This window comes from Micromys minutus (genome assembly GCF_963924665.1).
Source record: "Micromys minutus genome assembly, chromosome: 19".
NCBI classification, from domain to species: domain Eukaryota; kingdom Metazoa; phylum Chordata; class Mammalia; order Rodentia; family Muridae; genus Micromys; species Micromys minutus.
The window spans coordinates 12,161,741-12,176,576 of record NC_137954.1 but is presented as its reverse complement, the minus strand read 5'-3'; the positions used below and the strand labels follow the sequence as shown (position 1 = coordinate 12,176,576).

The window sequence follows — 14,836 nt, the reverse complement described above, 5'->3', positions numbered from 1 at the left end:
AACAGTAGTAGTCAAAAAAGACCCAATTTAACTTACACAGCAGCATGTGAGGAAGTAACCGCAAACATCATTAAACCAATGTGAACTAATCAGAGAGCTTTTAATCTGCGACCAACAACCTGTGCCTGGCAATGGCAGCACGTGCACTGTTAACTACTTAGGAAGCTTGAGCCTGAGACAAGGATGGCCGACCCACAAATGCTAACAAAACAGAACAAAACCAAAGCACACATAAAATGTAGCAGAGAACAGCAGTGTCTGGCATCGATGTGAGAGGAGACCTTCGGACCAGTGAGGGCACGTTTTCCCAGTGTAGGGGAAGCCAGGGCAGTGAGGTGGAGAGGGGGACTGGAGCTAGTGCACCTTCCTGAAGACAAGTGGAGGGGGAGGGGAGATGGGAACGGGGTGGGCGAAGGGGATAACATTTCAAATGTAAATACAAAGGCTATCTAATAAAAAAAAAAAGTACACATAGAGCAATAGTTCTCAACCTGTGAGTCACCAGCCCTTTAGGGGCCAAATGACCTTTTCACAGGGGTCACATATCAGATACCCTGCACATCAGATATTTACAATTCATAACAATAAAAAAATTGTTTTTATTTTTGGGTTTTTTTTTTTTTTTTTTTTTTTTTTTTTTTTTTTTTTTGGCTGTCTTGGAACTCACTCTGCAGACCAGGCTAGCCTTGAATTCACAGAGATCTGCCTGCCCCTGCCTCCCAAGTGCTGAGATTAAAGATGTGTGCTACCACTGCCTAGCTCAAATAAATAATCATATGGTTGAGGTCATAAAACATGAGTACCTGTATTAAAGGGAACAGCATTAGAAAGGCTGAGACCACTAACAGAGAGCTCAGATTTACGTGGCAGTGAATTTGCTAAGCTGTGGATGTGGAAAGAAGCGAGAAATTCGATCTCCACCACCACTACCACCACTAGGGACAGAAGGGTAGGGAGAAGGGTAGAGAGCAGTGGGGTTGAGAAGTGGGGAAAACACAGGACTTAAAAAACAAAACAAAAACAGCAAGATGGAGTAAAGATAAAAAGCACTTACCTCCTGAGCCTAGAGACCTGAGTTAAGGCTCCAAGACCAGGTAAAGACAGAAGGAAAGAAGCAGCTCTACAGAAGGGCATCTAAAATAAATGTTAATGACTCTGGATATTGCAGCTTGATGCCTGTCACCTGGGTTGTACCGTTACTATTACCTGTTACTTAGTATCTAGAATGATGCATGAGACATGCCTCTGGGCACATCTATGAAGGATCTTCCTCATTAAGTTATGGGAAATGGGAAGACTCACCCTAAATGTGGGCAACCTAAGTTTAAGGAAGTCTGAGGGCTATTTGCCTGCTCCCTGCTTCCCATCTTGTCCAAGTTTGGGTACAGTGTTTCTAAGGATGCCGACCTTCCCTGACATCAAAACACAACCTGTTCATTCAGCCTTTCATCATGCTCAATGTGGACTAAAGACTAGGGACTCTCCAGCCATACTCCTGACCACTGCTGTACTGCCCAAACCTACTGACCATAGAAGCCAAACTAGTAATTACAATAACTATTCATTCTATTGATTCTGTGACATTAAATTCGTGGATAGATTTTATTATATATACATGAAGTTCATAATAGTATCTATTAAAATATTACAACTCTACATATGTGGGGATAGTAAAAACCTAGAAACATGACCACATCGCCATGGAATTTTAAAAGAACTAGAAACACTACATTTATTGTCAGTGACTTCCAACTTCCTTTCAAACAAAGAAGTGGTCTGCGTAAACATACTATTTTTCTGTATCTTAAAGAACTAAAATCCTTTTGATAAAACTAGCCCACTCTTCCAGACTAGGGACAAGTTTCTGAAGAGGAACCATTGATTGGTACCATCTCCTGGCAGGAGTCTTGCAGTAACATATGCTGGAAAAGACTGGGACCCTTTGTTGACTTCCCCTATTCAGCATGGATCTCTTTGGGTTCTTCATGTTCCTAATAGTGTATTTTCTTTCCTCTATTTAAAGTCACCAGTAAATAAGTAAATGAAGAAAAAATAACAGGCAAAAAAATCCCATGTTATATTTAGTTCAACCTCATTAATTCAAAATTTTTAACAAAGGTTCTTCATAGAAAATCAAAACCATAACAAACTAAGCTGTTGGCCCATGAGTTAGTTACCACTGAATTCTCAGCATGAAAAGCTATTTAATGAAGTTTTCAAATGAAAGGACAGCATAATAAAAGTGCATCAAGATCATTTTTTAAAATTTAAAAACATAGAAAGAAAAAGCAAAACGCTGTAATTCCTCTCCTTAGAACCTCTGTTGAGCAGGGTCAATGGTAACTGAGCTTACTTACCTAATTTTGTAAAATAGAAATGTCTCCTTTGCTAGTTTCCAGGGAGCTGTAGATAACTCAGTATTTGATGAGCATCCACTTAAACACAGCCTTGCTTTACCTAACGTAAATGAACTGAATTAATTCTAAAACAGCAACCATGTATGAAACACTAGTCTCAGTTCCATGGACCACGTCTATGTTGAATATTTGGGGAAATGTACCAACCTTCTTTTTTCCTTAGCTTAAATCTATACACTATTTAAAATTGTAAAACTAGTTTATTTTACTCCTCTAAGACTTTTTCCACTGTTGGCTAAGAAAGAATTTATTGATTTAACAAATACTTAATTCTGTGGCAGACACTATTCCAAGTACTGGAAATAAACAAAATACAAAAAATAAATAAATAAATCCCTACCCTCACTGACAGGAAGGAAAGCATTATAATAAACTCTCTGTAACAAACATTTCTGCAGACTGCAGAAAAATAAATAAAACGTGAAAAGTGCATGTAAAGGGGAAGGAAGGAAGCAAGGAAGTGGCAAGTGAGCCAGTCAGGAAACTTCAGAGGGCAAGGCGTGCACAAAGCACAAGGCTTTGAGGCAGAAGGTATTCCTCCCAGGTCTGGAGCTGGGCGGAGCCAGAAACAAGGAATATGGCTCCATCAGTAAAGTGTTACACACAAAACATGCTGGGCATAGTGGCATGGGCTTATCAACCCAGCATTGGAGGGTGGAAAGAGGTGGGGTTTGCTGAACAACTGCCCTATCCTAATTGGTAAACCACGACCAAGAGAAATGGACTCAGACGTCAAGGTAGACAAGCTCTATAGGAATGATACCAGAAGATGACCTGTGGCATACATGGGCATGCACTCACACACACCAAAGGAGCTAGCATATACTCAGTAAAGAACTGAGAAAGTATGAGAAGATAAGGTAAAGGCCAGGAACCACATCATTTGTAACTTGTGGGCAATTTTTTTCTTTTAAAATGTCTTTTTCAAAGTGAAAGTTTATGGTTAGGTCATATGATACAGACTCACTCGGTAAGGCCAACTCACGTGGTGTTCTGCTGATGCAAACGTGACGTTTGGAGGGAGTATAAACAGGACTCAGCAGACAGTGACAGTACACTTGCATAGCTAGCTTTCCAACGCTTCATTGGGCTTCACTGGTCTCTTGTCTTTGTTGAAGGAGGCATGGCAGAGAACTTCTCCTGGCATTCTGGTTCTGGTCACTCCCCACTGACTTGTGCTGATTTGGCCCAGGCCTAGCAGTTCTGCTGGCTTGTGCCACTAATGCTGATTCCTGTTTGGCACCCTAACACTACTGAACTACACTGCCGGTATCCTGACAAACAGATGGAGTCGCCCCAAAGAACTGCTTCTAAACAGGTCCACATCTCCTTGTCCTATTTGCTATCTTTTCTCCCTACCTTTGGACAGTGGGCTAGAAAATGAGAAGCATTTAAGAACCCTCATTAAAAGTAATTTTAAAAAATCTAAGCCTACACTTGTTCAGCTCCCTGATAAATAAATAAAAGTTGTATATACTTTTAAAGGTGCATAGTTTCAAAGTACATCAACACTGAACTATAGCATGGTTTACTGCTTACATAGGTAGGGGTCTGGAGTCCATCCCTCACCAAAAGACCCACACAGATATACCAACATAATCTGATCAACAGACAATAAATGACTATCAAAGCTAACTTACACACCCATCATGTCACAAAAGCTACCTTTGGAGAAGGCATTTAAGATCTCGTCTTGATCAATTCCAACCATACACTGTATATCATTACTATAGTCCTGTAGTTGCAATGCAGTGTAGCAGACATCTCAAACAGACTCACATGATACATTTACATTCTCTGATCACACCAACAACGGCAGCCACCACTCCTCCCTGCTTCTGAATTTGACTTTTTTTAGATAGTAAGATGCAGCATTTGTCAGGCAGTGGTGACACAGGTCTTTAATCCCAGCAGGTGGGAGACAGAGGCAAATGGATCTGAGTTCAAGGTCAGTCTGGTCTGCAGAGTGAGTTCCAGGACAACCAGGGCTACACAGAAAAAACATCTAGAAAGGCATCTGCCTTTTTTTGTTTGTGCCTCATTTTAGTTAGTATAGTGTTCTCAGGGTTCACCCATAGCTGCATATGCCAAGTTCTTCTGTTACTGAGTAACATTCATTCATTCACACACACACACACACACACACACACACACACAAGAATGAATCTTTATCACTTTCTTATCCACTCAAATGTTGAACACACATTTCCACATCTAGGCCACTAAGCCACTGAACAGAATGCTAAAATGGACACTGAGTGCAGGTATGTGCTAGCAATAGTTTCATTTATCAGATGAAGATCTAGAAGTATGATATATATCCAAGGTAGGATTACTAGATCACAACATTGCCAATGCTGTTTTGTTTTTTCTGAAAAATCTTCCATGACACTTTCTACAATGACTTTAAACAACTCACATTACCACAATACTTCCCTTTTCCACATCTTGCTGACACTAACCTCCTCTTTTTGATACCATCCTAGAAAGTGAAGCAAAGCTGCATTGTCTTTCCGTTCTCATTTCCCTAGTGGGATAACTTCCATATACCTGGTCATTGTCTGTCTTCTTAATGATTGTCTACTCAAGTCTATAATAGTTAATAACATCAACCATCACTTTGAAAGAACCTAAAATCACTGGTATACAGGTTCTGGGAAGTTCTGTGGGGGGCGATTACAGTAATGTGAGAATGTGCACTGTGTGTGGAAACACTACGGACTCCCTGGACAGCAGCATAAATGGAGGCAGCATGCTGAGGAATACAGTGCATGCATTCACATGCCCCTGCCTCCCAAGCACTGGGATGAAAAGCAGGTGCCACCATGCATGGTTCCATACCCATTTTTAAATTATTTATTCATGTGTTTTATACTTAAGAGTGCTCTGCCTCTATGCACATCAGAAGAGGACATCGGATCCCATTGCAGATGGTTGTGAGCCACCATGTGGTTGCTGAGAATTAAACTCAGGACCTCTGCAAGAGCAGTCAAGCACTAATATAACCACTGAGCCATCTCTCCAATATTTGTTTCTATGTGCATTGCTGTTTTGCCTGTATGTCTGTGTGTCAGATCACCCAAAACTGGAATTACAGACAGTTGTGAGTTGCTATGTGGTTGCTGGGAATTGAACCCGGTCCTCTGAAAGAGCAGCCAGTGCTGTAAACTGCTGAGCCATCCCTCAAGCTTATGCTCATTTTTAAATTTGGTTTAGGGTGTAAGCTATTATGGTTTCTGAGTTACTTGTATTTTTAGGTTGAGGCACTGTTCTTATTTATACCTACTTCTGTTACCTGTACGTTGGTGTTCTATCCAAATAAAAATGACTGCCAATACTTACCAGTGTGAAGGAGCTTTTCCTCATCTTCTAGTAAGTTCATAATTCCAGTTCTTATATGTGATTAGGTCTTTAATCTACTTCAAGTTAATTTTTCAATTTGTTGTCTAAGTGTATATGTATGTATGTATGTATGACATGTAGGCCTGCATGCCCAGTACATGTGCAGAAGTAGGATGACACTAGTCAGCTCTCTCCTAGCACTTTTATGTGGGTTCCAGAAATCAAACTTAAGATTACCGGGTATGCACAGCAAGCGCCTTATGCACTGAGCCAGCTCGCTGGGCACTCAAGTTATTTTTTATGTTTAGAATATAGAGTAAAATTGCATTACTTCACATGTAAATACAGTTTTCCCAATAAATGGAAGAGACTATCTTTTCCCTATTGTATAAACTTATTATCTATCAAAGAGCAGTCAAAAAAGTATTCTGAGTCCTCTATACTGTTCTGTTGCCCTGGGACTATTTTATGCTGGTACCATACCATTTTGGTTACAATAGCTTTGTAATATAATTTGAGATAATTGAGTGTGCAGCCTCCAATTTTATTGATCTCAAGATGGTGACGAGTATTTAGTCTCTGAGATTCCATATAAACTTGGATTTTCTAATTTCTGTGGAAAATTCTTTGGACTTTTTTTTATGAGAGTGACTGCAACTCACAGACAGCTTTGGGTGTGTGGACAGGATTTATTCTACAGTCCAGGATGACAATTTCTCCCACTTACATGTGTCTTACCTTCATAAATGCCTTGTACTTTATAGTGTACAGACTCACCACCATCTTGGTCATGGTGTCTGTTCACAGCAGTTAAACCCTAACTAAGGAGTTTACTGAATTTATTATTTTTAAACTTCATTTGATGCTGTCTTTTTATTTTTTGTATATAAATCATGCTTTTCTGTCCCCACTGTCACAAAAGAAAAAAAAAGAAAATAAAAGAGAACAGTTACCTGTGAACAAAAACTACTTTTCCAAAGTGGGTATCTTTTATTTCCGTTTCTTCTTAAGTGGCCTAAATAGGACTACTAGTATTTTTTCATAAATAATGTTATGTTTAATAAAACTGAGGAGCTGGAGAAAATGCCCTCATGCTTAAAAGTACTGGCTGCTCTTGCAGAGGACCAGCATTCAGTTCCCAGCACTGGTTAAAAACCGTTTGTAACTCTCAGCTCCACAGGATCTGATGCCCTTGTATGGCTTCCATGAGCCTCCTTGAGCATCGACATACATGTGGTACACAGACATGCATACAGGCAAAACACCCATAAAGACAAAGTTAAATTAAGTAAAATAAAATTTAAAACTACAAAATGGGAACTCTTGATTCTAATAATAAAGAAAATGTTTAGCTTTTCATGGTTGAGTGAGAATTATCTTGGGTTGTCATAAATGTCTCTAACAAGCTATACAAATCACAACACCTGAGAAAATGAAAGGTTGACAAGGATGGAGAGTAACTGAACCTTTGCTGGTGGAAATACAAAATGATACCACAGAAACAAGTGTAGTAACTTCTGTAAAGGTAAACAGGTACTTTTACCATGCAGTTCAATAAACCCACTATACTTTTTTAAGCAAAGGGAAACAAAGTTTGACCTCACCTAGGCCCCTGTTGAATTCAGAAGGTAAAGTAGCAAAAGACTTGGGTCACGTATAATGAGAAAATGGTGCCATAAACTATACCAAGGATGATATGGCACTTGTGAGAAAGCAATGCCATCCTACAGCTCAAGTTTTATAGCCACAGCTGTGCCTAAAATAGTACAAGCAGAAAGCCTTGTTCCATCACAACTAGGAGGGATAGAAAACTGACAGCCTCCTTTTTAGACCAGGAAATGAATGAGAAAAGGCTTTGTGGTAGCTTCCCACAAACCTCGCATCTCACAGTACAGGCGGACACAAGTGCTGAGCCAAGACTCAAATCTGCTGCAGTCGAACCGAATACCACGTGGACACGTTTAACAGTACCACAGTGGAATGCTGGAAGGCAGGCGCCATTCTCTTAAAGTTACTTAAGAGATAAACGTTATAGCTGTATTGATTACTGGCTAAAGCTAGATACAACCCAGAAATACAGTAACAGATGAGTCCAATAAACCAATTCTTCCATATACTGCAACACCATTTATCAACAAAACAGAATGAAATGACACACTGTTAACATTCTAATGCAGTATGTTAAGTGGAGGAAGTCAAACATAAAAGACTATATAATTGGTAGATCTGATTAGAAGGCATTATGGGAAAAGCAAAAACGATAAGGAAAGAAAGCTCTGTTTCCCAACGGCTTTTCTTTTTTTTTTGGGGGGGGGGGGGAGGTTGGTTGCTCTGCCCGGACTTGAAGCCAGAGCCATACTCTATATAGACAGGCACATTTCCATTTCCATTGAGCTACATCCCTCCCAAGGACTGACTTTAGAATTTTATTATTTTTAAATTTATTTTAAGTGGAACATTTTGCCTGCATGTATGCCACATGGTGCCTACAGAGGCCTGGGAAGGTCATTAGATCCCCTAAAACTAGAATCAGAGATGGTGGTGAGCTACCTTGTGGGTGCTGGGACTCCAACCTGGGTCCTCTGCAAGAGCAACAAGTGCTCTTAACCACTGTACCATCACTCGAGTCCCATTACTTCTATGTTCAAAAGGGGGTGATTTGTACTATAGTTGTATAAACCCCATCAAACTTGACCTGAGAAATCAGTTAAATATCCGTGCTGTAAACGAGTCAAAACAAACTCAAGATTTCTTGTTATCCTTTATTTTTGTATCAATGTATACAACCTGCTAAAAATAAATAGAAATTAAAATTTTTTCTTGCAAAATGACCATATTCTAAATAATACATGTACAACATTTTCAAGGGCCAGCAAGATAACTCAGTGAGTAGGTAAGAGAAATTTAAAAAATGCTTAGAATATGATTTCATCCTCTAGAAGGTTTATATCTGGAAAGGAAAAACACACAAAGTTAAAGAATAATTCAAAACAGACTGCATGATTCTACTTACTATTTCATGAATCCAAAACCAGCTCCATAAAATTTTAATCATAAAGTGTAAGAATAGCCTCATTTCTAGCCATCTATGAAAAGACAACACATATACTCGCTACTACAGGATATTATTTCCTAAATTTTAAAAGAAAACCAAAACAGCCTATAGAACTTTTTATATACAAAAACCAAAATTCTGTACACTACACAATGTACAAATAAGTAAAACAATCTCACTAATACCTACTGTCTAGGAGAGAAAGCACTCTGGATGAACGGAACTATCATACATTAATACATTAGTCCTATCATGGCACAAAGACAAAGGAAGCAGAAAGGCTTTCACTGTTTGGACAAAGGGACAATTTTGTAGTAGTCAATACTTCAAGAAAAGGCAAACAAGATGTAGCTAAAAGCCCTGGATGAGCATAAACTGAGGCTACTGAGACACCTTATGTTCTAGACAGAAGACATTTTAAAAAGATCAAGGAGCCCAGGGTACAATTTTAATCTATTTTTACAATCTTGTCAAAGGTATTGATAATGACATGTTTGTCACTGAAAACTTATTCACCAAAATGTTTCTCCTAGAAGTTAGGATTACTTTTTTAGAATGAGAAGCCTAATCTCCAGAAATTTGCTCTCCCTAATTGAGCCTAGTGTCTACCTATTCATTTAGTTCACTCCTCTCAGTGAAGGTAAAAAGACAGAAGTTGAGAAGACTGTAATTATATACAGGTACTCAAATTTCTGCTCTCAATGACTTCCTTCTTCATGCATTTTTAAGCACTTTTTGTTTATGTTTTTATTTTTGAGACAGGGTCTCACCATATATCCCAGACTGTCCTGGAACTCACGATGTAAACCTTGAACCAGAGATCCACCTGCCCGGCCTCCTGAGTACTGGGATTAAAGGTGTCTGCCACCAACGCCCAGCTTAAGGTAAACTCTTAATTTTTATTCCAAATAAATCTGTCTTCTAGGATGATTCTTTCACACTCGGGAGGCAGAGCAGGCAGATCTCTGAGCTCTGGTCAACAGAGTAGCAAGTTCCAGGTATGTATTCAAGCTAACCATAACTTTAACGTCCCTTAATATCTAGCTGCTTTATATTAATTTTTAAAAAATAAGCATGTATTCTAACCTAAAAATTTCAATCTTTGCCAATTTCCAGTACAGAATTACATAGAGAAACCCTGTCTCAAAAATTAATTAATTAATTAATTAATTGATTAATAAGACTTTGTCATAATAAATAAATAAGTGAATGTGTGGAATTCCTGAACATTTTCTAAGGTGTAAGGCATTCAATGCTTAACATTAAAATAAGTAGAGAAAAGAAACAAAGGTATAGAAGTCGGGCAGTAGAGGCTGTACTAAATTAATTCGGGACTTGTTTTGTTTGTGAGTGCCACACCTTCTTCACTAAGGCAGTCTCTCAAGTGAACCCAGAGCTAGCCAACATGAGTGGCTGCAATTACAGGCAGCCACAATGCCCACCCTGTACTAACAGAGGTTCTAGGGATGCGAATTCCAGTCCTCATGCATGGTTGGTTGTACAGCAAGTACAACCACTGAACAGTCTCCTCAGCTCCTACTAAGCAATTTTCACCACCAAGAAATAACTATCAAGCTAAGCACAATAACCAACACCTGCACTTACTCCCCTAAGGCAGGAGAGCACAGCTTCAAGTCAGGCACTGGTAACACAGTGAACAGTTTCAAGAAACAAACAACAAAATCACACTTAAAAGTATTAGCAAACAAACTATAGTGATAATGACACTTTAGTGGGGCTGGAGAGATGGCTCAGAGAGGCTCTTCCAGAGGTCCTGAGTTCAAATTCCAGCAACTACATGATGGCTCACAACCATCTGTAGTGGGATCTGATGCCCCCTTCTGGTGTGTCTGAAGACAGCGACAGTGTACTATACATATAATAAATGAATAAATCTTAAAAAAAAAAGTTACATATCAGCTGCATGGTGATGGCCCATCCCTTTAATGCCAGCACTGAGGCAGAGGCAAGGGTTTCTTCTGTGAGTTCAAGGCCAGCCTGTTCTACAGAGCTAGTTCCAGGATAGCACGACTATACAGAGAAATCCTGTCTCAATCTCCCCCCCCCCAAAAAAAGGTTACAAATCCATACAATAAAATGCTATTGATTTAGTTGACTAGAGCTAGAAACTAAGACACAACACCACCATAAAAAGGTTAATTGACCATTTGCTCAGTGATCCTGCCAATTAACTTTCATGTACTACAGGGTCACAGACAGCATCAGGACCCTTGCTGGTCAGTCCTTCCATCACAAGAACCAGCCAAATGTACAGCTGGCTCTGCACAAATCAGCTCTCACCAGTTCTATTTATCGATGTAAACCAAATGATAGAAGCAGCATCCTGGGAAAGCACTGCAGCAATACATCCAGTGACTCCCACAACAGAGGACAGCCTAAGAGCTCAAAGTGTAACCGCTACCTCACATACTAAATTAAAAATAATAGATGGCCTCAAACTCAAAATCCACTTCTAAAAGATAAGTATTTGTACTTTTACAGTGGGCTAGGAGGAGTGTAATTCAGTGGTAGCCTGTATTCTTAGCAAGCACAAGACTCCAAGTTCAGTCACCAACACCAAAAATGAATAAAGTAAAAATAACACACCAATTTTGATACTCTATAAGCAAGAATTATAAATTTTAAGACAAAAGTGATCTCTTTCACCTCTCCACTTTATCAATTTATATACTTTCCCTTTATGTGACAATTATAATCTCAAATTATGGTAACATTCATCTTTCAAAACCCTTTTTCTTACTAGTTGGCCACAACTGCAATCCAATCACTTTTCCATTCCCCAGTTTCTCTTCTGACAGACAAGACTTCCCATAATATGCTACGCAAGGCAACAGAATTAGCACTGTGGGCCATCAGGTTTTCCTCTCCTAGCAGCTGTGACTGCGGGAAAATAAGCATCACCTTTCTAGCCACAATTCCCTACAAAGTACAAATTAACTATACTGAGCTTGTTCCTCAGTATCCAATAGGGATTAGTTCTAGGACTCATTCCTGCCCCACCCCAATCCCCACTCCAACCCCAACTTTGGATCCTGAAGTCCTTTACATAAGTGGAATATTTATATTCAGTCTGCACATTACTTACAGTATCTAATAAATGCCATGTTAAGTAGTTGTTTCGGAATGACAAGAAAAGGAAGAATATTTCCTCCTCCAACAAGAAGGGCTGATGGTACATGGTGTTAACTATGAATTTAATTTGCTCACAAATCAGTCTCTTGAACTATATTATAAACCCCTGAAGAGTTTAGGAGTGCACCATCATCAACAGTTCTAGGCCAAAGACAACTGGAAATTAAGCAATAAAACCTCTGAACACTGCCTACATACCTCTGTATTAGTAAAGTATCTGACAGACATTTGGGAGGGAGTTTGATCAATCTTTGATCAAAGACACGCTCTTCCTACTGAACACACACTTTCCACCACTTCTTTTTTAAGAGAAGATTCAATATGTCTGATTCATTCTCAATATAAATGTTTTACAATACAATAATAAAGTTCAGTACGTTTATAACTAAATAAAATCTAAGCACATTGTATTTAACAATGTGGTCCTCAAAAATCTTAAGAACCTATAAAATGCAGCATCTGATTCTTTTTGTTTTAAATTCATACTAAGATTTGAGAATGCTTTCCAATACAACTGTTGTTAAGGATATCTGCTGAGACAGGGGTGGGGACAAGAACAGTAAAATACGGGGTAACAGTTTAACACCATGCTTCCATTCCACTTTATCCAAAGAATTTAAATGGGAGTGAAAAAAAAAATGTAGGCACAACCTGTAATTCAGTATAAGCCCTACAGAAAACAAGAAATACTGGATTTGCAAACCATGAGTTAATTTTTTTAAAGTGCTGTTTTAATCCACAAAATTTTTACATTTATCCCATGACCAGCTGGTTCTCATCTCACCAATGCCCCGCCCCCTCCACACTTCTCACCTTCCTACACACACTCACACACACACACTGGAGTCCCTGTGCCAAACCAATCATCATGGGAAGGAAAAAAAAAAAACTAAACCATGTGGTTCGTTTCCCTAATTCCTTGTGAAAATAGTTATAGTTCTTTTTTCCCAAAGGAAAAATCTCCTATTCTAACAGGAACTGAGAAGGAAAAGCAGTTCGTTTAACAGTTTCCCATTCTCCACAGGGAGAGAAAAAAATGGTATTAATTTGCAATAAGGGACAGCCGTTCCACCATGTCACCATTACAACCTTTTTTTTTTAATTGTTTAAACTTAAGGGTTAAGGGAATTGTTGTTGTCTTCGGGGTACATTCGCAGCAATGGAGAAGTGAGGCATTCCATTTGGCAGGAATAGGACCACTTTAAAAAAAAAAAAAAAATCCGTCGGAATTTGTGTGCTCCCTCTATCACACGAGCGTGCCTTCGAGCAAGATTCCGTTATACAGAAAACGCCACTGTCCACCTCCCCCGCCATCCGGAGCAGTGACAGGAGAGGACAGCGGGGGCGACCGGGCAGAGGCGAGGGGGCGGGACGCGCCGCGCCGCACGGCTCCGCACCGGGGACTCGCACCGGCCTTCTGCCGACCCCGCTTTCTCCAAGCCGCCGCCCTCGCCCGGTCCCCACCCCGGCGCGGCTCCGGGGACCGAGTACCGCGCGGCCTCCTCGGCTCGCCGTCGCCCCGCGCGCCCCTCACACCCCGCGTCCCGCCGCGCCGCACCTGGATGTAGTTGTTCTCGCAGTAATCGGCCACCCGCTCCAGATTCGTGTAGCTGTCGAAGAGAGCCCGGCGGCCCCCTGGGATTTCCTCTTCCAGCAGCATCTGCAGCTCCGCCATCTTCACATCCTCCTCTTCCTCCTCCTCCTCCTCCTACTCCTCCTCATACAGCCCGCAGAGGCAGCGGCCGCGACGCCTGGGAGAGGAGGAGCAGCGGCGAGCGCGGCGGGAATCGGGAGGAGCGAGCGGCACCCCCCCACACACACACACACACACTCACACACTCACACACTCACACACACACGCGGCGCGCGACAAGGGGAGGGGGCGGCGGGGACGGAGGCGGGGCGCGAGCCGACGGGCCGCGAGGACGGTCACCGCGGCGACGGGCGGACGGACGGGCGCGCGCACGCGCGCTCCCCTCCCTCCGCCCCCGAGCGCGCCCGAAAAAAGATTCCCACCCGCGCCGCCCCTCCCCCACTTCCGGCGTCTCCTAGCGACGGGAGGGCGGGGGCCGGGATGCGCGCGGGAGCCTGGCTCCCGGTTAACCCTTCGGCCCCGCGCGCCGCCTTCCCGGCTCTGGGATTCCTCGTGGCCTTTGTTAGCCGTGCGGGAATGCGCCGCCGCCCCTTGATCTTCACCTCTGCGCTACACCCGGGGCCGGAACCCTGTGGAGGTCATCTGCCCGAGGAACCTCTCCAGGCCCCCGTGGAGGCCTAGGGGGAGGGCACAGTGTCTTCACAAGCTCTGTTACCACACCTCATCAGAACAGGCAGAGCCACTGAACTTCCAGGCAGCTCTAAATGCCACCTTGGACCTCATCGGCTTCTTTATAAATTGCTCTTACCTAATCCCAAACCTATTCATTCATTCATTCATTCATTCATTCACTCCCTTCCTCCCCTTATCCACTCTTAGCATGGTCTCCTGTGTAGACTGGACTGGCTGGAATTACAGCCTCATGCTGTTGCCCAGCCTGGGCCTCCTCCTCCTCCTCGCTTGACTTTTTTCAAAATTTTGATGATGGTTTTGCTGGCACTAGTTTATGTACATGGTTGTTGCATGAATAAGATTAACTAAATGCACATTGACAAACGTGCCGTTTTTCGGGTTAAGTACTACAAAAATTCAAGGTAGTTCATTCTGATCTTGTAATCCAGATATCTAAATCTTTTTATCATAAATATGGTTGCCCTACAGTTGTGGAGTAAACGCTGTGTTCTTACATTAGCTTTATGATTATCAATGTGTGTGAGGTATTTTTAAATGATGATTTGGTTCAGCTGGACCTATTGTTCCCCACTTTAAACACCT

General features: G+C 41.4%; 1 protein-coding gene across 50 annotated transcripts in view; it reads right to left on the bottom strand.

Annotated features, from left to right (window-relative positions):
* The window catches only part of ABI2 (abl interactor 2), a 67,710-nt gene extending 53,944 nt beyond the window's left edge, over window positions 1-13,766 (bottom strand). For all 50 annotated transcript variants that reach the window (XM_080933120.1, XM_080933132.1, XM_080933103.1 and 47 more), the window contains exon 1: window positions 13,526-13,766. In XM_080933120.1, coding sequence (XP_080789246.1) covers window positions 13,526-13,642 — 117 coding nt within the window. In that variant the 5' untranslated portion in view covers window positions 13,643-13,766. The remainder of the gene's footprint in view (window positions 1-13,525) is intronic.
* Between the last annotated feature and the right edge of the window lie 1,070 nt (window positions 13,767-14,836).